This window comes from Anolis sagrei, chromosome 1, assembly GCF_037176765.1.
Source record: "Anolis sagrei isolate rAnoSag1 chromosome 1, rAnoSag1.mat, whole genome shotgun sequence".
Classification (NCBI taxonomy): domain Eukaryota; kingdom Metazoa; phylum Chordata; class Lepidosauria; order Squamata; family Dactyloidae; genus Anolis; species Anolis sagrei.
Genome location: NC_090021.1, coordinates 238,762,816 through 238,775,986, shown reverse-complemented (window position 1 = coordinate 238,775,986; position 13,171 = coordinate 238,762,816). Strand labels below are relative to the sequence as shown.

The 13,171-nt window shown below is 41.0% G+C and overlaps 1 protein-coding gene across 3 annotated transcripts in view; it reads left to right on the top strand.

The window, feature by feature from the left end:
* Positions 1–12,309, top strand: part of IGHMBP2 (immunoglobulin mu DNA binding protein 2) — a 77,565-nt gene extending 65,256 nt beyond the window's left edge. For 2 of the 3 annotated variants that reach the window (XM_060770000.2, XM_060770016.2), the window contains 4 exons: positions 27–150; positions 4,898–5,758; positions 7,665–7,849; positions 11,807–12,309. In XM_060770000.2, the coding sequence (XP_060625983.2) occupies positions 27–150; positions 4,898–5,758; positions 7,665–7,849; positions 11,807–11,998 (1,362 nt within the window). In that variant the 3' untranslated portion in view covers positions 11,999–12,309. The remainder of the gene's footprint in view (positions 1–26; positions 151–4,897; positions 5,759–7,664; positions 7,850–11,806) is intronic. The other variant, XR_010908919.1, reaches the window with a different exon arrangement.
* Positions 12,310–13,171: the final 862 nt, after the last annotated feature.

Below are 13,171 nucleotides of genomic sequence, written 5' to 3'. Positions count from 1 at the left end.
TTGTTAAAAATAATTTTACTTTTCAGGTGGACATGCTAAGAGAACTTCTCTGTCAGAATTATCCAGAGCTGGAAATTAAATCTGTAGATGGTTTCCAAGGAAGAGAGAAGGAGGCTGTTGTCCTTTCTTTTGTGAGATCCAATAGGAAAGGTAAACATGCTAGTCCCAGGACGATGTAGGCAATTGTTTCGGATTGTCAGAGGTCTTTTAACTCCCCCTACTTCAGGCGGGAGCCCTGACAATTCGGCCACGCGCTGTGAAGCATTTGCTCGGTTCTTTGCAGACAAAGTCGCTTTGATCCGTTCTGGGCTGGACGCCACATTAAATGCAGTCTCCGTGGATGTGACACAAGCACCTGCTTGTCCTATTTTGATGGATTCTTTTCAGTTTGTGAAGCCCGAGGATGTGGACAAGATACTTGGAGGAATGAGGCCCACCACGTACATCCTAGACCCCTGCCCATCCTGGCTTCTGAAAGAGGCCAGAGGGGGATTGGCTGAGTGGGTAACGGTGGTGGTTAATGCCTCCCTTCGGGAAGGCAAGATTCCAGCGAGCTTAAAACAGGCTATTATAAAACCGCTGTTGAAGAAACCATCATTGGACCCCACCAAATTTGACAACTTTCGGCCTGTTTCCAATCTTCCCTTCTTGGGCAAAGTCATGGAAAGCGTGGTGGCCTCACAACTCCAGGTATTCTTGAGAGACACGGATTATCTGGATTCGGCACAGTCTGGTTTCAGACCGGGACATGGTACCCAGACGGTCTTGGTCGCCTTAGTGGATGATCTGCGCCGGGAGCTAGACAGGGGGAGTGTGTCCCTGTTGGTGCTCCTGGACCTCTCAGCGGCCTTCGATACCGTCGACCACGGTATTCTTCTGGGACGCCTTGCAGAGATGGGTCTTGGGGGCACTGCTTTGCAGTGGCTCCAGTCATTTCTGGAGGGCCGTACCCAGAAGGTGTTATTGGGGGACTCCTGTTCAACACCACAGCCTTTGACCTGTGGGGTTCCTCAGGGCTCTATACTGTCCCCCATGCTGTTTAACATCTACATGAAGCCGCTGGGTGAGATCATCCGGAGTTTCGGGGTGCGGTGTCACCTGTACGCAGATGACGTCCAACTCTGTCACTCCTTCCCACCTGCTACTAAGGAGGCTGTCGAAGTCCTGAACCGGTGCCTGGCCGCTGTAACGGTCTGGATGAGGGCGAACAAACTGAAATTAAATCCAGACAAGACAGAGGTACTCCTGGTCAGTCGCAAGGCCGAGCAGGGTATAGGGTTACAGCCTGTGCTGGATGGGGTCGCACTCCCCTTGAAGGTGCAGGTTCGCAGCTTGGGTGTGACCCTGGATTCATCGCTGAGCCTGGATCCCCAGGTTTCAGCGGTGACCAGGGGAGCATTTGCACAGCTTAGGCTCGTGCGCCAGCTGCGCCCGTATCTTGGGAAGTCTGACTTGGCCACGGTGGTACACGCTTTGGTCACATCCCGCCTCGACTACTGCAACGCTCTCTACGTGGGGCTGCCCTTGAAGACGGCCTGGAAGCTCCAGCTAGTCCAGCGCGCGGCAGCCATGTTGTTAACAGGAGCGGGACGCAGGGAGCATACAACGCCCTTGTTGTCCCAGCTCCACTGGCTGCCGATTTGCTACCGGGCCCAATTTAAGGTGCTGGTGCTATCCTACAAAGCCCTAAACGGTTCCGGCCCAAAATACCTTGCGGACCGCATCTCGGCCTACGAGCCCACGAGGACCTTGAGATCATCTGGGGAGGCCCTTCTCTCGGTCCCACCTGCCTCACAGGCACGCCTGGCGGGGACAAGAGAGCGGGCCTTCTCGGTGGTGGCCCCCCGGCTATGGAACTCCCTCCCTGCTGAAATTAGACAGGCGCCCTCCCTTATGGCCTTCCGTAAGGGCCTGAAAACATGGCTCTTTGAGAAGGCCTTCAACTGAGTGCTATGTTATCGGAATGACGACCGGAATGGACTACGACTATGAGATTGATTATGACCCCAAAATAAGACGAAGCGGATTTTTAGTTCAATTAGATGTTTGTATTAGTAAGATGTTGTGTTGTGGTCTTGACTCATTGTAAACTGTTGTTTTTTCTATGTTTTGTACACCGCCACGAGTCGCCCTAGGGCTGAGAGCGGCGGTTAATAAGTGCAAGTAATAATAATAATAATAATAATAAACTGCTAGTATTATGGGTTGCTTCAGTTGACTCTGCTTAGAAACAAGGCACCGTTCTCTTATGTAGATAGTCCCAGCATCACAGGAGCTTCTTTGATGTAGAACGAGGGTGAAAATTATGTGGCCCTTCAGATGCTTTTCAACTGCAGGTCCCAGCTTTCCTTAGCACTGACTCCTCTGGATAGAGCTACTGGGAGGTATAGTCCAACAACACATGGAAGCATTACAAAATTCCCACCTCGAAGTAATTACACCCTGCAGAGAAAAACATGGTGTTGTGGGTCAGGCAGGGCACACTTTTTTACTTGTGCATCAGAATCACCCAAGCAATTGGTGTTGCCCATGTGATCGTGCTTGCCTTGTGGCCTGGTTTTCACCACCTAGAAATTGCTTTCACGCTGATGGGGTCCATTAGAAAAGAACCATTGGCATCCTTTCCAGCTCAACTGCTTCCCAAAAATGCTTTCCTAAGCTTGGATATAGTGAAAAGAATGCTAAAAAAAGTCCAAAGAAAACATTTCCCACAAAATTAGAGAAGTAATGTCAGGCCATTACAGAACCTCTTGATCTTGTAGTATAGTGGTTCCTAAACTTTGGTCTTCCAGGTGTTTGGGACTTCAGCTCCCACAATTCCTAACACCTGGTAAGCTGGCTGGGGTTTCTGGAAGTAGAAGTCCAAAACACCTGGAGGACCAAAGATTGGGAACCACTGTTGTAGTATGTAGTATATAGCAACAAAATGTTTTAAAAGTACTGTATTTTCTCGAGCATTGAATCTAGTGAACCCCTCAATGCACAGCCTAATTTTGGGAAAGTAATTTAGTTAAAAAAAAGGTGAGCATTACATTTGAGTGAATACGATAATTGAAATCCATTCTATTGTCTCTCCTAATGAATGCTGTATTTCTGTGTATTGTGGAAAATTTCAGAATCTTTTCCTGAGTATCTTGTCACAGCTGTATGTGACAAGAAGTTATCTTTTTTAATCCAAAGAGAATGGAAAAGGATGCTGAAACCCCTGGTAGCTAAGTGCATATGTGTTAGAAAGCAGAACAGTCTTCAGGATTTGAATTTGAGGAGAAGATTTGACTGAAAGGAAAGAGACAGTAGAATCTTGACTAGATTTTTTTCACACAAAAAGAGATAGAAATGGTTTTGTGGTATGTGTATGAACTGCACAGCTCTCCCCTGTATTCCTAACATTCCTGAATATATTGTTACATACTTGGTGTGTATATGCATATGTGCATAGGTATACAGGTTATATCAATTTTATCCTGAAAAATAAGCCCAAGCTCTCCTTTATTCTAACCTGCCTCACTGGGCTGTAAGGATAAAATAAATAGGAAGATCGTCAATACGATCTTGAGCTCCAGGAGATAAAGGTGGCTTTTTTCCAGGTACAATTTACTTCAACACAGTTTAGTGGTTAATGCATTTTAGCGTAACTTTGTGCTGAAATGTTTTATAACTTCAGATGGTGGGAACAAACCCTGCTGTCCTGATTTGCTTTTAAAGTCTGCTTTTCCACTTGTCTCCTGCTTCTCCGCAAGAGCAGAGAAATCAACCAGCATCCAAGTTAAGCAGCTGAGCTGACTCATCCTGGCATTTGCTATCTGTTATTATAGATTCTTAAGAAAGTAACTGGAGATTAGAAATAGCTTCTGGAAAAATCTCATATGCACTTGCCATTTTATAACCATTTACTCATACACACATGTTAGTTAATTGCCTTCTTTTAAAAATAGCATATACTACCTATATTTCTAGTCTTTACGAAATTAAATTTCTGCCAATAACTAGATAGAAGAAGGATGTAATTACTTGAGATTTCCCTTACCAATTTTTCCTGGAACTATTCAGTATGAACTCATATCTCCCATCCAGTTCCATTTCAGTTGTGAACTTTCGTTGGGCTTAGTGAATGACCTTAGACTACCCATAGGGATATCTCTGTTGTTCCACTTCTGGCACTCCAGATCACAAGGATGAGAACTAAGAATGAGCATCTGCGGCTTACAAATTTATATCCAACTCCAGAAATCTGTTTTCTTTATTTTGCCTTTTAATGAGCTCTGTTTCCTTATTGAAACATAAAATGGAATTAAGCTTTCCCTCCTTCTGAAACTGGCTATGAAGCACATTGGAACAACTCCATAGTCACATAAAATATGTAGAGTTGTCAATCAGTTGTCTGATCACTCACATTTTGACAAAATAAAGCACATCCATGTATCATTGAAATTTATATGGGTTCTTTTTTAGATATTTCAGAAAATGTGAGGAAACTTACACTGCAGAAATCAAATGCTTCCTTGTTAGTGTTTGGCAAGAAATTCCATATTTGATACTCTGTTTTCCTCTTATTTTTCCATACAGTAAAAATACAAAAATCAAATCAGCCCCAAAAAAATAGACCAATATGACTTCAAACTTCCATTCTATATTATGTGCTGTATGTTGATCAATCAACTATAACTGCAAATTTGTACACAGCTGTAGCTTCAAACCTATGAATACAGTGGCAGTACCATGTATACATTCTCAATCATCTACTTCTTTTGGCATTCTTGCAGATCCAGAGGGTCCACTGTATATTAATGTGTTGTGGTTGTTTGTACTTCTTTGATATCTGCTAGTAAGCCACTTTTGTCATCATTTCACACAGGTTGATATCTGAGGTCAATGTGATTGTTTTTATGACACACAGGTGAAGTGGGATTTCTTGCTGAAGACCGGAGAATAAATGTTGCAGTAACCCGTGCCCGGCGCCACATAGCTGTGATCTGTGATTCTCGGACCACTGGAAACCACAGTTTTCTTAAAAGGCTGGTGGATTACATGAATGAACATGGGGAAGTACGCACAGCCTTTGAATATCTGGATGACATTGTGCCAGAAAACTATGCTCCCAAAAACTCTCAGAGTCTTAGTGGCCAAGGACAGAGGCATAAATGCAACAAAGCAGTAGCCCCAAAAGCTGATGGGAAGAAACCACAAAGAAGACCTGCCAATCAACCTGAGCAGAACCCAACAGAGGGTTCGGTGTCAAACACAGCCAGGATCACAACTGCAGGTCCTGAAGTAAAGGAGCATTTGTGTAAACATAAAGCAAAGATACTGGAATTTCTGGACAGTACTGAGTCCCAGCTGGAGTTTCCTCCATCATTAAATGCTCACGACAGGCTGCTTATCCACCAATTGGCAGAGGAATATGGGTTACAACATTTAAGTTTGGGTGAAGGAAAAGAGAGATACATTAGCATTCATAAGAAAACTACTGCCACAAATCCCACTTTGCCTAAAACCACTGCTACACATGTATCTCTGAGAGATGTGAAGGTCTGCGAACAAGAGTTATCCTCTAAGACACCCAGCTCTCCAAGGGAAATTTCTGACCACCACAAGGAAAAAGTTAGCAGAATTGGCACTGGAGAAGTAGATCTGAAAACATTGCACATAGAAAGGATGCAAAGGGAGAAGGCCAGGAGAGAGGAAAGAGCAAAACAAAGTCACCAACGGAATGTAAACCTGCAAGAACCTGGGAAGAAACACAAAAGTGAAGCTGTAGGTATGAGATATGCCCTCTTTAGCAATTAGTATTAGTTTTGTATCATTTTTCATTCTTTCAGCTTCTCTCTCTCTCTCTCGTGCATTTTTGAAAAGTTAGAGCAATTATACTTTTCTATTGGTCTTTAAGTCTTGATTAGTTTGCTAGTTATCCCAACTTTCATAGAAACACTCTGGGAAACATACCCCTTGAGCATCCTTTGAATAATTTATTTCAAAAGCTTTGTATGTATTTTAATGTTAATTATATATTCCTATTGTTGTTGTTGTTACTATTCAACTACAAGTCCGGGAACTGATATGAAAACATACAGTTGCTTCTGCAGTGTTGTTGTTGTTGCAGATGCTTTGGTTCCTGAAACACTTTTGAAAATTACCAAAAATCTAGCCCAAGTCAACTTCTTTTGAGTCAGAGCACCTTTCTTCATCTAGTTGTTTTCCTTGAAGATGTTAGATTAGCACATTTGGCTTTTGGACATACTACATACACCCACCCACCCACATACACACAGGCCCAGAGTATGGAAAGATGCAATATCTGCTATTATAAAAAAAACAGATTGACCCAAGGGTCAGTTTGACTTACTCTTTGGAGTGGAGATCTTGGTTATAATGTATTGTGAAAAACATGCAAAACTGGCAACTGGCCCAAAGGTAGGAGGTCATCTGAATCACTATATAAACAGCTGTGAAGCTTCCACATTGGCCGAAATGACTTGTTTGGGTGAAGACAATATATTAGTGAAGAAGCATTTGTCAGCACCAAAGTGTCTCCACAAAAGAGTCTCCAATGGATAACTGAAAAATATACATCCTCACATATGCATATATTTCTCTTGGTGGTAACTTTGAAAATGAACAGAAACTACCTTTTTTCCTCTCCCATGCCTTTGAGAGAATTTGCATACTCCCAGATATATAAAGCGCAAGGACAAGTAACCTGTAACTTAATAACAATATAATAGGTTGTGCTTCTAATTTAATTTTAGCTGTTAAGTTATAATTTGTTTTTATATGTTGGGTTGTTAATTTTTGTTATTATGGGTATATTGTTATTATGTTCAGGCATTGAATGTTTGCCTTTTATGTTTGGAATCTGCCCTGAGTCCCCCCGGGGAAATAGGGCAGAATATAAATAAATAAATAAATATAAACAACAATAAATAAATTATTGTTGTTGTTATTATTGTTAGTGTTACCCTCTTCCCCCTCTTTATCCATTCATTGAGTTCACTGTGCATACAAAAAGTTCAAAAAGGGAGGCTTGTTTTGTGTGAATTGACCAGTATTTCCCAAACTCTGATCTTCCACTCCAAGAATCCTTGGTCACTGGCCAAGTTAACAGGCACTTCTGAAAGTCAAACACCTGGAGGACTGGAGTTTTAGGATCATTGGTATCTTGGAAGCCCCTTGTGGGAAGGACCTCCTTGGGAGACTATGTGGAACTACTGCCAGTTCTGGCTAGATGGCACTATGCATAAAGCAACATCCTGGATTGTGTTAATATATTTAAACCCCAGCCACCAGCATTCCTGCCAATCAAGTGCTCCCACACACTTCATCTTTGCAACTCTTTTTCATATCTTGTATTCCAGTCTTTGTTCAGTTTATCTCACACAGAGCTTCAGGGTAGAGTGATCTTGCCATGTCTGTTATTTTGAGTGATACTGCTTGCTGTTCATGACTTAAATAATAATCTATTCTCATGCATGCACACATGAGGTCAGACCCCTATCAGGCTCTGCATACATCTGACATTGCAATCAAATTCTTCCCATTTTGGGGACTTCTCAAACTACTTGGGAACTGTTTCATCCATAGCTCTTGTACACATAATAAAAGATTGCATTAGATTCTCTCCTCTGTTACTTTTTGACAAAATTATTATTTTTTTCTTTCTATTATAGGAAAGCCTGTCGTTAAAACCAGAACAGAAAGTGCAGCTGAGGAAGATTTTGATGCTATGATTTCTGCTGCAGTGAAAGCTGACAATACATGTGGTTTCTCCAAGTGCAAAGCAAGTGTAGCAACTCTGGGACAGCTGTGTCTGCATTGCAATAAACGCTATTGTCTCAGCCATCACATCCCAGAGGTATCTTTTGTCCTATCATAGTTCAGACATACCAAACATCACCTCTGTCTCCCAAGTCTCTTGACCACAGGGCTTTAAGGCTCAACTTCCTTTCATATGTAGTGAGAAGGTATCTTATGCTGAATCATTTAACAGAATTGATTTTGCAAAGAAACTTATGATCCTAGTAGGAAGAGTCATTCACAAGACCAGTTCAACATGCACAAATCCATCCATCTGACTCATGTTCAGTTTGATTTAAGAATGTATATAGCCCTGAAAATGTATATATACATTTAGAACATCATGGGATAACAGAGTAATTTAATAGTATGTGCACATATAAATTGCACCAGGGACTCAGTTGTTTGTCTCCAGTTTTATATTCTAATGATGCTAAAGTATGGGCGGCAGGGGTGATGGGGCTCATTCGGTAGTGGGATTTTTCTCATCATAGATGTTGGGAAACATATGAACCCTTTTCTATGCCCCCCCCCCCCCCGATACTTCTTCTGGGTTTACGATCATTTTTATGAGCTTCATTGTGCTTGATAAATCTCCCTTCACCTTTTCCCTAGATTGTAATGGAAGAAATTTTATTTCTTCTCAAACAAATGTATATCATTAATTCCTCCTTTCCTGGCCTTTAGCAAAAATATAAACCAGTGCCCTATCTCTGTTGTTCTCTTGCTTGGTTTTTGTGTGTGTGTGTTTGTGTTACTTTGAAAATGAATAGGATTGAGAGACTTTGTGTCCTTGACAGGAAATAACAGTCTTGGCCATTAAAAGGTACTTAACATTGTAGAGCAAGGGATCTGTGTTTAATAATGTGTCACTGCTGAATTAATGTAATTCTGCAGCGTCCTTTCCCTCCCACCAAGTCTCTGAGTCATTTCCTCTTCACCTCAGATCACTTCTTTCTTTCACTTTACTGCCTGCTCAAAGGCTTGTAGGACGCTTTTCCATATATATGTTCATATATGGAAATTTGATGCCACTGGCATGGACAGGGCTTTTGCTTTATGTGAAAGCACAAGTAGAACATCTCATATTCATTATTAAAGTTCCTCAAATGGCAAGAAACTTTATGATTTCCAGAAACTAAGGGGCTTGGCTTAATGAGAGGAGATTGCACTGAGCTAGACAGTCAATTAGTATAAAGCAGTTTCAAATTGCACTATGTACATCATGTGCTCCTTTCAAGCATATGGGCCATGCTGTCATCTTCATTGTTTCCTCCACTCTGACATCATATTGACAGAGGCATATGGAGCTGTTTCAACTACATTATGCACCAAGGTTGGATTTAATTACGGGAGGTTGTGCAGAACCTTTCGTACTAATCGTTGCCATCAGACTGATGTAGAGGATAGCCATAAGCACAGCAGCTTCTACTGAGTTGTAAGTTTTTCAGGCTGTATAGCTATGTTCCAGAAGCATTCTCTCCTGGTGTTTCACCTGCATCTATGACAGGCATCCTCAGAGGTTGTGTGCTTCTAGTGAGTTCTCTGAGGAATCTACCAATTATACAATTATCTACTCATTATTGCAGTTCTAGCAAAGAAGTGGTGGGGTGTTAGCTTTTCTCTGCACATGCCCAGGGGCAATCCTGAGACATAACATGGGAATGACTCACATTACCTGATTCACCCTGTCATGTCTCCCTGCTTGCTTTACCAACATGATGTGCAAAACACCTCCATGCAAATAATAGTAATACTGATCAGCAATAAGGAATATTTTTCAATGTCTTGTTATTTGTGTTGGTCAATCATATATGCTTTCAATCATTGGGTAAAGTATTGCAACTAGCCACTACAAATATTGTGATTTGTAGCATCCAATATGAAGGAGGGAAAGGGAATATGGATTTAGCAGCATTCTGTCTGCTGATCTTTTTAAATGATAAAACAAAAGTAAATATAGGAATATATGTTAATATTTTTGTGAGGTGTGCCACATGGTAAAATGAGTAAAGTAGTGGTGGCATTAAGTTTGTGCGGTGAAACGTGCATGAGTCAAGTTTGAAACAAGAAAACTCTGAATGTGTTGGCGCATGAAGAAATCAAATGCAATCTGATTTGTCTGAATAACATATGGTGAAGACGTTTCCATAATTTTGGTAGTCAGAAATTTGAATTTAAAACTCTTTGTTCACAGAGGATTAAAGTGCCTGAAAGTTGCACAAAGGAGGACATGTGATATCAGTGAAACTAAAAGACAATTCACAGCTCTATCATACCCAAAGGGTGAGATCTAGGGTCATGATCATGTGGGTGAATATTGTGAACCAAACTAAACAGGAATAGAGACACTGCTTTTCCTCTCCATGGTTGAAGAGGCTACAAAAGGTGTAAGGGCAAATGCCAAAATAGTTGTTCTCATTCACAGTACTGCAGACACATGCACATAAGAGAATCTGGTTGTGTTGACAGATCACTGCTGAACCTTAAATGGATCTGATGTGGAAAAGAACATTTTGTCCATTTGCAATATGCAATCAAAAGCATTTCTCCCAAGGGTAACCATTTTATATCTAGTCATTTAAAATAATTGTCATAGATCCCTCTGGTGAAGGGCAGATTGCTCAAGATATATTTGGATTTACATGGTTTGAGTCAATAAACTTATCCTTGGCACCTGTTGGACTACTTATTCTAGGATTTTAAATAGATCTGATTTGAGGGATATGGAATTAAGTAACTTCAGTTATTATCAGACTGTCATGGGATGATTCAAGTAAAGCTCAGTTTTAATCTCTCCTCTGTCAAAATGTAGACCAATTATGAAAACTGGTGAAATGTTGGAAATTTTAGATATTTATTTATTGTGTCAGAAGCAAATTGAGAGTACAGTTGTAATGTATTTAAAAACGCAAACAAAGTTTAGATGGAAATCTGGAATTGGTCCTGTCTTGTCACTGGCAACTTCATTTTTTTACTTATCTGCAAATCACTCTCTATTTACTTTGTCTGAGAGTGCCTAGTCCTTTTCTTTTTGGCTTTGGAGAAAATCTAAATATTAAACATGTTAAAATAAGTCTTCTGTCTCATAATATAAGCAATAACTGTAGTGCTGTCCCATCGTAATAAATCTTTCATACCTAAAACTCTGCCTGCATGCACATCATCACTTATCTCTAATGAAACAGACTCCCACAAAAGCCATTTTCAGTCATTAGTTAAGCTTCCTTTTCTATTTTATTAAGGTTCTTCTTTTTCTCCCCAGATGTAATTTCTTTCAAATGTAATTATGAAAACATTGTACTCACACGAGTGTTAGTTTTTCCTCCACAAATCCCAAAAAGCAGAGATATTGCATCCCTCTTTACCTTCTGATTCTGATATATTATGAGTTCACTTTGACCCAGATAATATGGCAGACCCCTAGTGAGGCTGTTTTTCATTCTTTTGAAAATAATTTCCCCCAAGATTCTTTCAGAAATGTCCTGTCTATTATTATGCCATCTAGAATTAATCACATGGGCAGCATTTATATTGCTTCCTACATATCCATAGATGTGTTTCTTTATAATTTGCTTTCTGATCACTTTGTCTGTCATTAGTCAGCAAAGTGCAACCCATGCCATGTGGGAGGCCCAGGGCAGCCCATCTGCACCCTTTGGGGTCCCTGAATTCCTGTCCTATCCCCCAGCATTTGTATTTTGATCGCTCTTCAAATAATGTTGGTTAGGCAACAACATTGATATTTGTCAGCTTGGGCAATGAAGGTGTTCAGAGGATGGAATGGAGGTTATTCTTTCATTTTTAGGGATTGTGAGCCATCTGAGAGGATGATTCAGTTTCTCTTTAGGTTCTTGTGAGGGGTGGAAGTGAATGGCTTTCATACTTTTTTATGTCTTGTTTTTATCAACTCAGATGAATGTCCAGTTTGTATCAGTAGGCATCCTACCAGCACCAATTATTTGTTTTGTGGCAGGACATCTCAGGACTGACATATTGGGATTCTTTTTTACAGATTCATGGGTGTGGAGAGAAGGCCAAAGCACATGCCCGGCAGAGAATCAGCAAGGAAGGTGTTCTGTATCCAGGGAGCGGATTGAAAGACAGGTCCTTGGATCCTGCCAAGCGAGCTCACCTCCAGAGGCGCCTGGACAAAAAACTAAATGAATTGACTAGCCAGAGGAAAAGCAAAAAGAAAGAGAAATGAGGGGAGTTGCATGTTCCTAGCCACCTGGTCCCTCAGGCATCTTCTTTGAAGTTACATTGTCAGGTTCCAAAGGAAATAACCCTAAATCTCTTGATCTCTTTCACTGATTATTTTAGTGCTTAAAACCAGGCATCTGACCTTTCTAGTTTTCAAAGAGCCAAAGCCAGAAAAAAACACATACAACGCCACCAAAAGGCTCAGATTGCTATGTTTAAACCTTGCACCTGCAGTTGCACCTTGTTCTGTAAAATGTATTGGAACTAGTCATGTCAAATGTATAAAGCACTGTCAGTAAAGACAGAAGGTGGGCAGCTTTTGCTTGGAGCAATTTTCTTTATTGGCAAGGCAATGGATGTACAATGAGTGGGTGTATGGCAGATAGTCTAACAAGACAAAGGTAGTTAAGTGTATTGAGCAATGAACTGTACAGTTGACATGGTATGGACATATAGTAATCATTGTCAGTGGAAGATTATACTATCCTTACAAAAGAGTGGGAGTAATGGAGAAGCCCTCCTTAAATCCAGAAATGAAGAATGCACAAGAAGCATTTCCCCCCTCAGACTTGGAAACTTGCATCTTGGAGGGAAAAGGTTTTGAGTATATATGTGTAAAATAAATACAAGTTTTTAAGGAGACAACTTTCTCTGCTCACAGCCATACCTTATAGACTAAAAGTATGCATTTTTGCTAAAAACGCAAACTAAGAACTGGGATGATGATTGTAATATTAGTACAATTAAAATAAAGCACTAGAGCCGTGGGAATCAGAGAGATGAGAAAAGCAAGAAGTTGCAAGTACCCATTTGTTTTTTAAAAATATTTTTATTAAAATATAACATATATAAAAATAATAGTGAAGGGTAGAAGGTGTGTGTGTGGGGGGGGAGGGCAGGCATGTAGCGGGGGGGGGGCTTGAGGGGCTTCAGCCCCCCCCCCCAAATTCTCATGGTGGTTCGCGAAAAGGCCTTACTGGTGCATTATTTAAACTGTTATGTTTATTCATATCATGATCTGATCACCATACTCAATATATCACATATGCATGGGGGTATTGGGGTAATGATACAAAAGGTTTGCTAGGCTAGACCTTCTTTCACTCAGACTCAGCCCCCCAAAACTCAGCCCCCCCCCCGAACCCCTGAAAAAAATTCAGCCCCCCCCCCCCGAAAT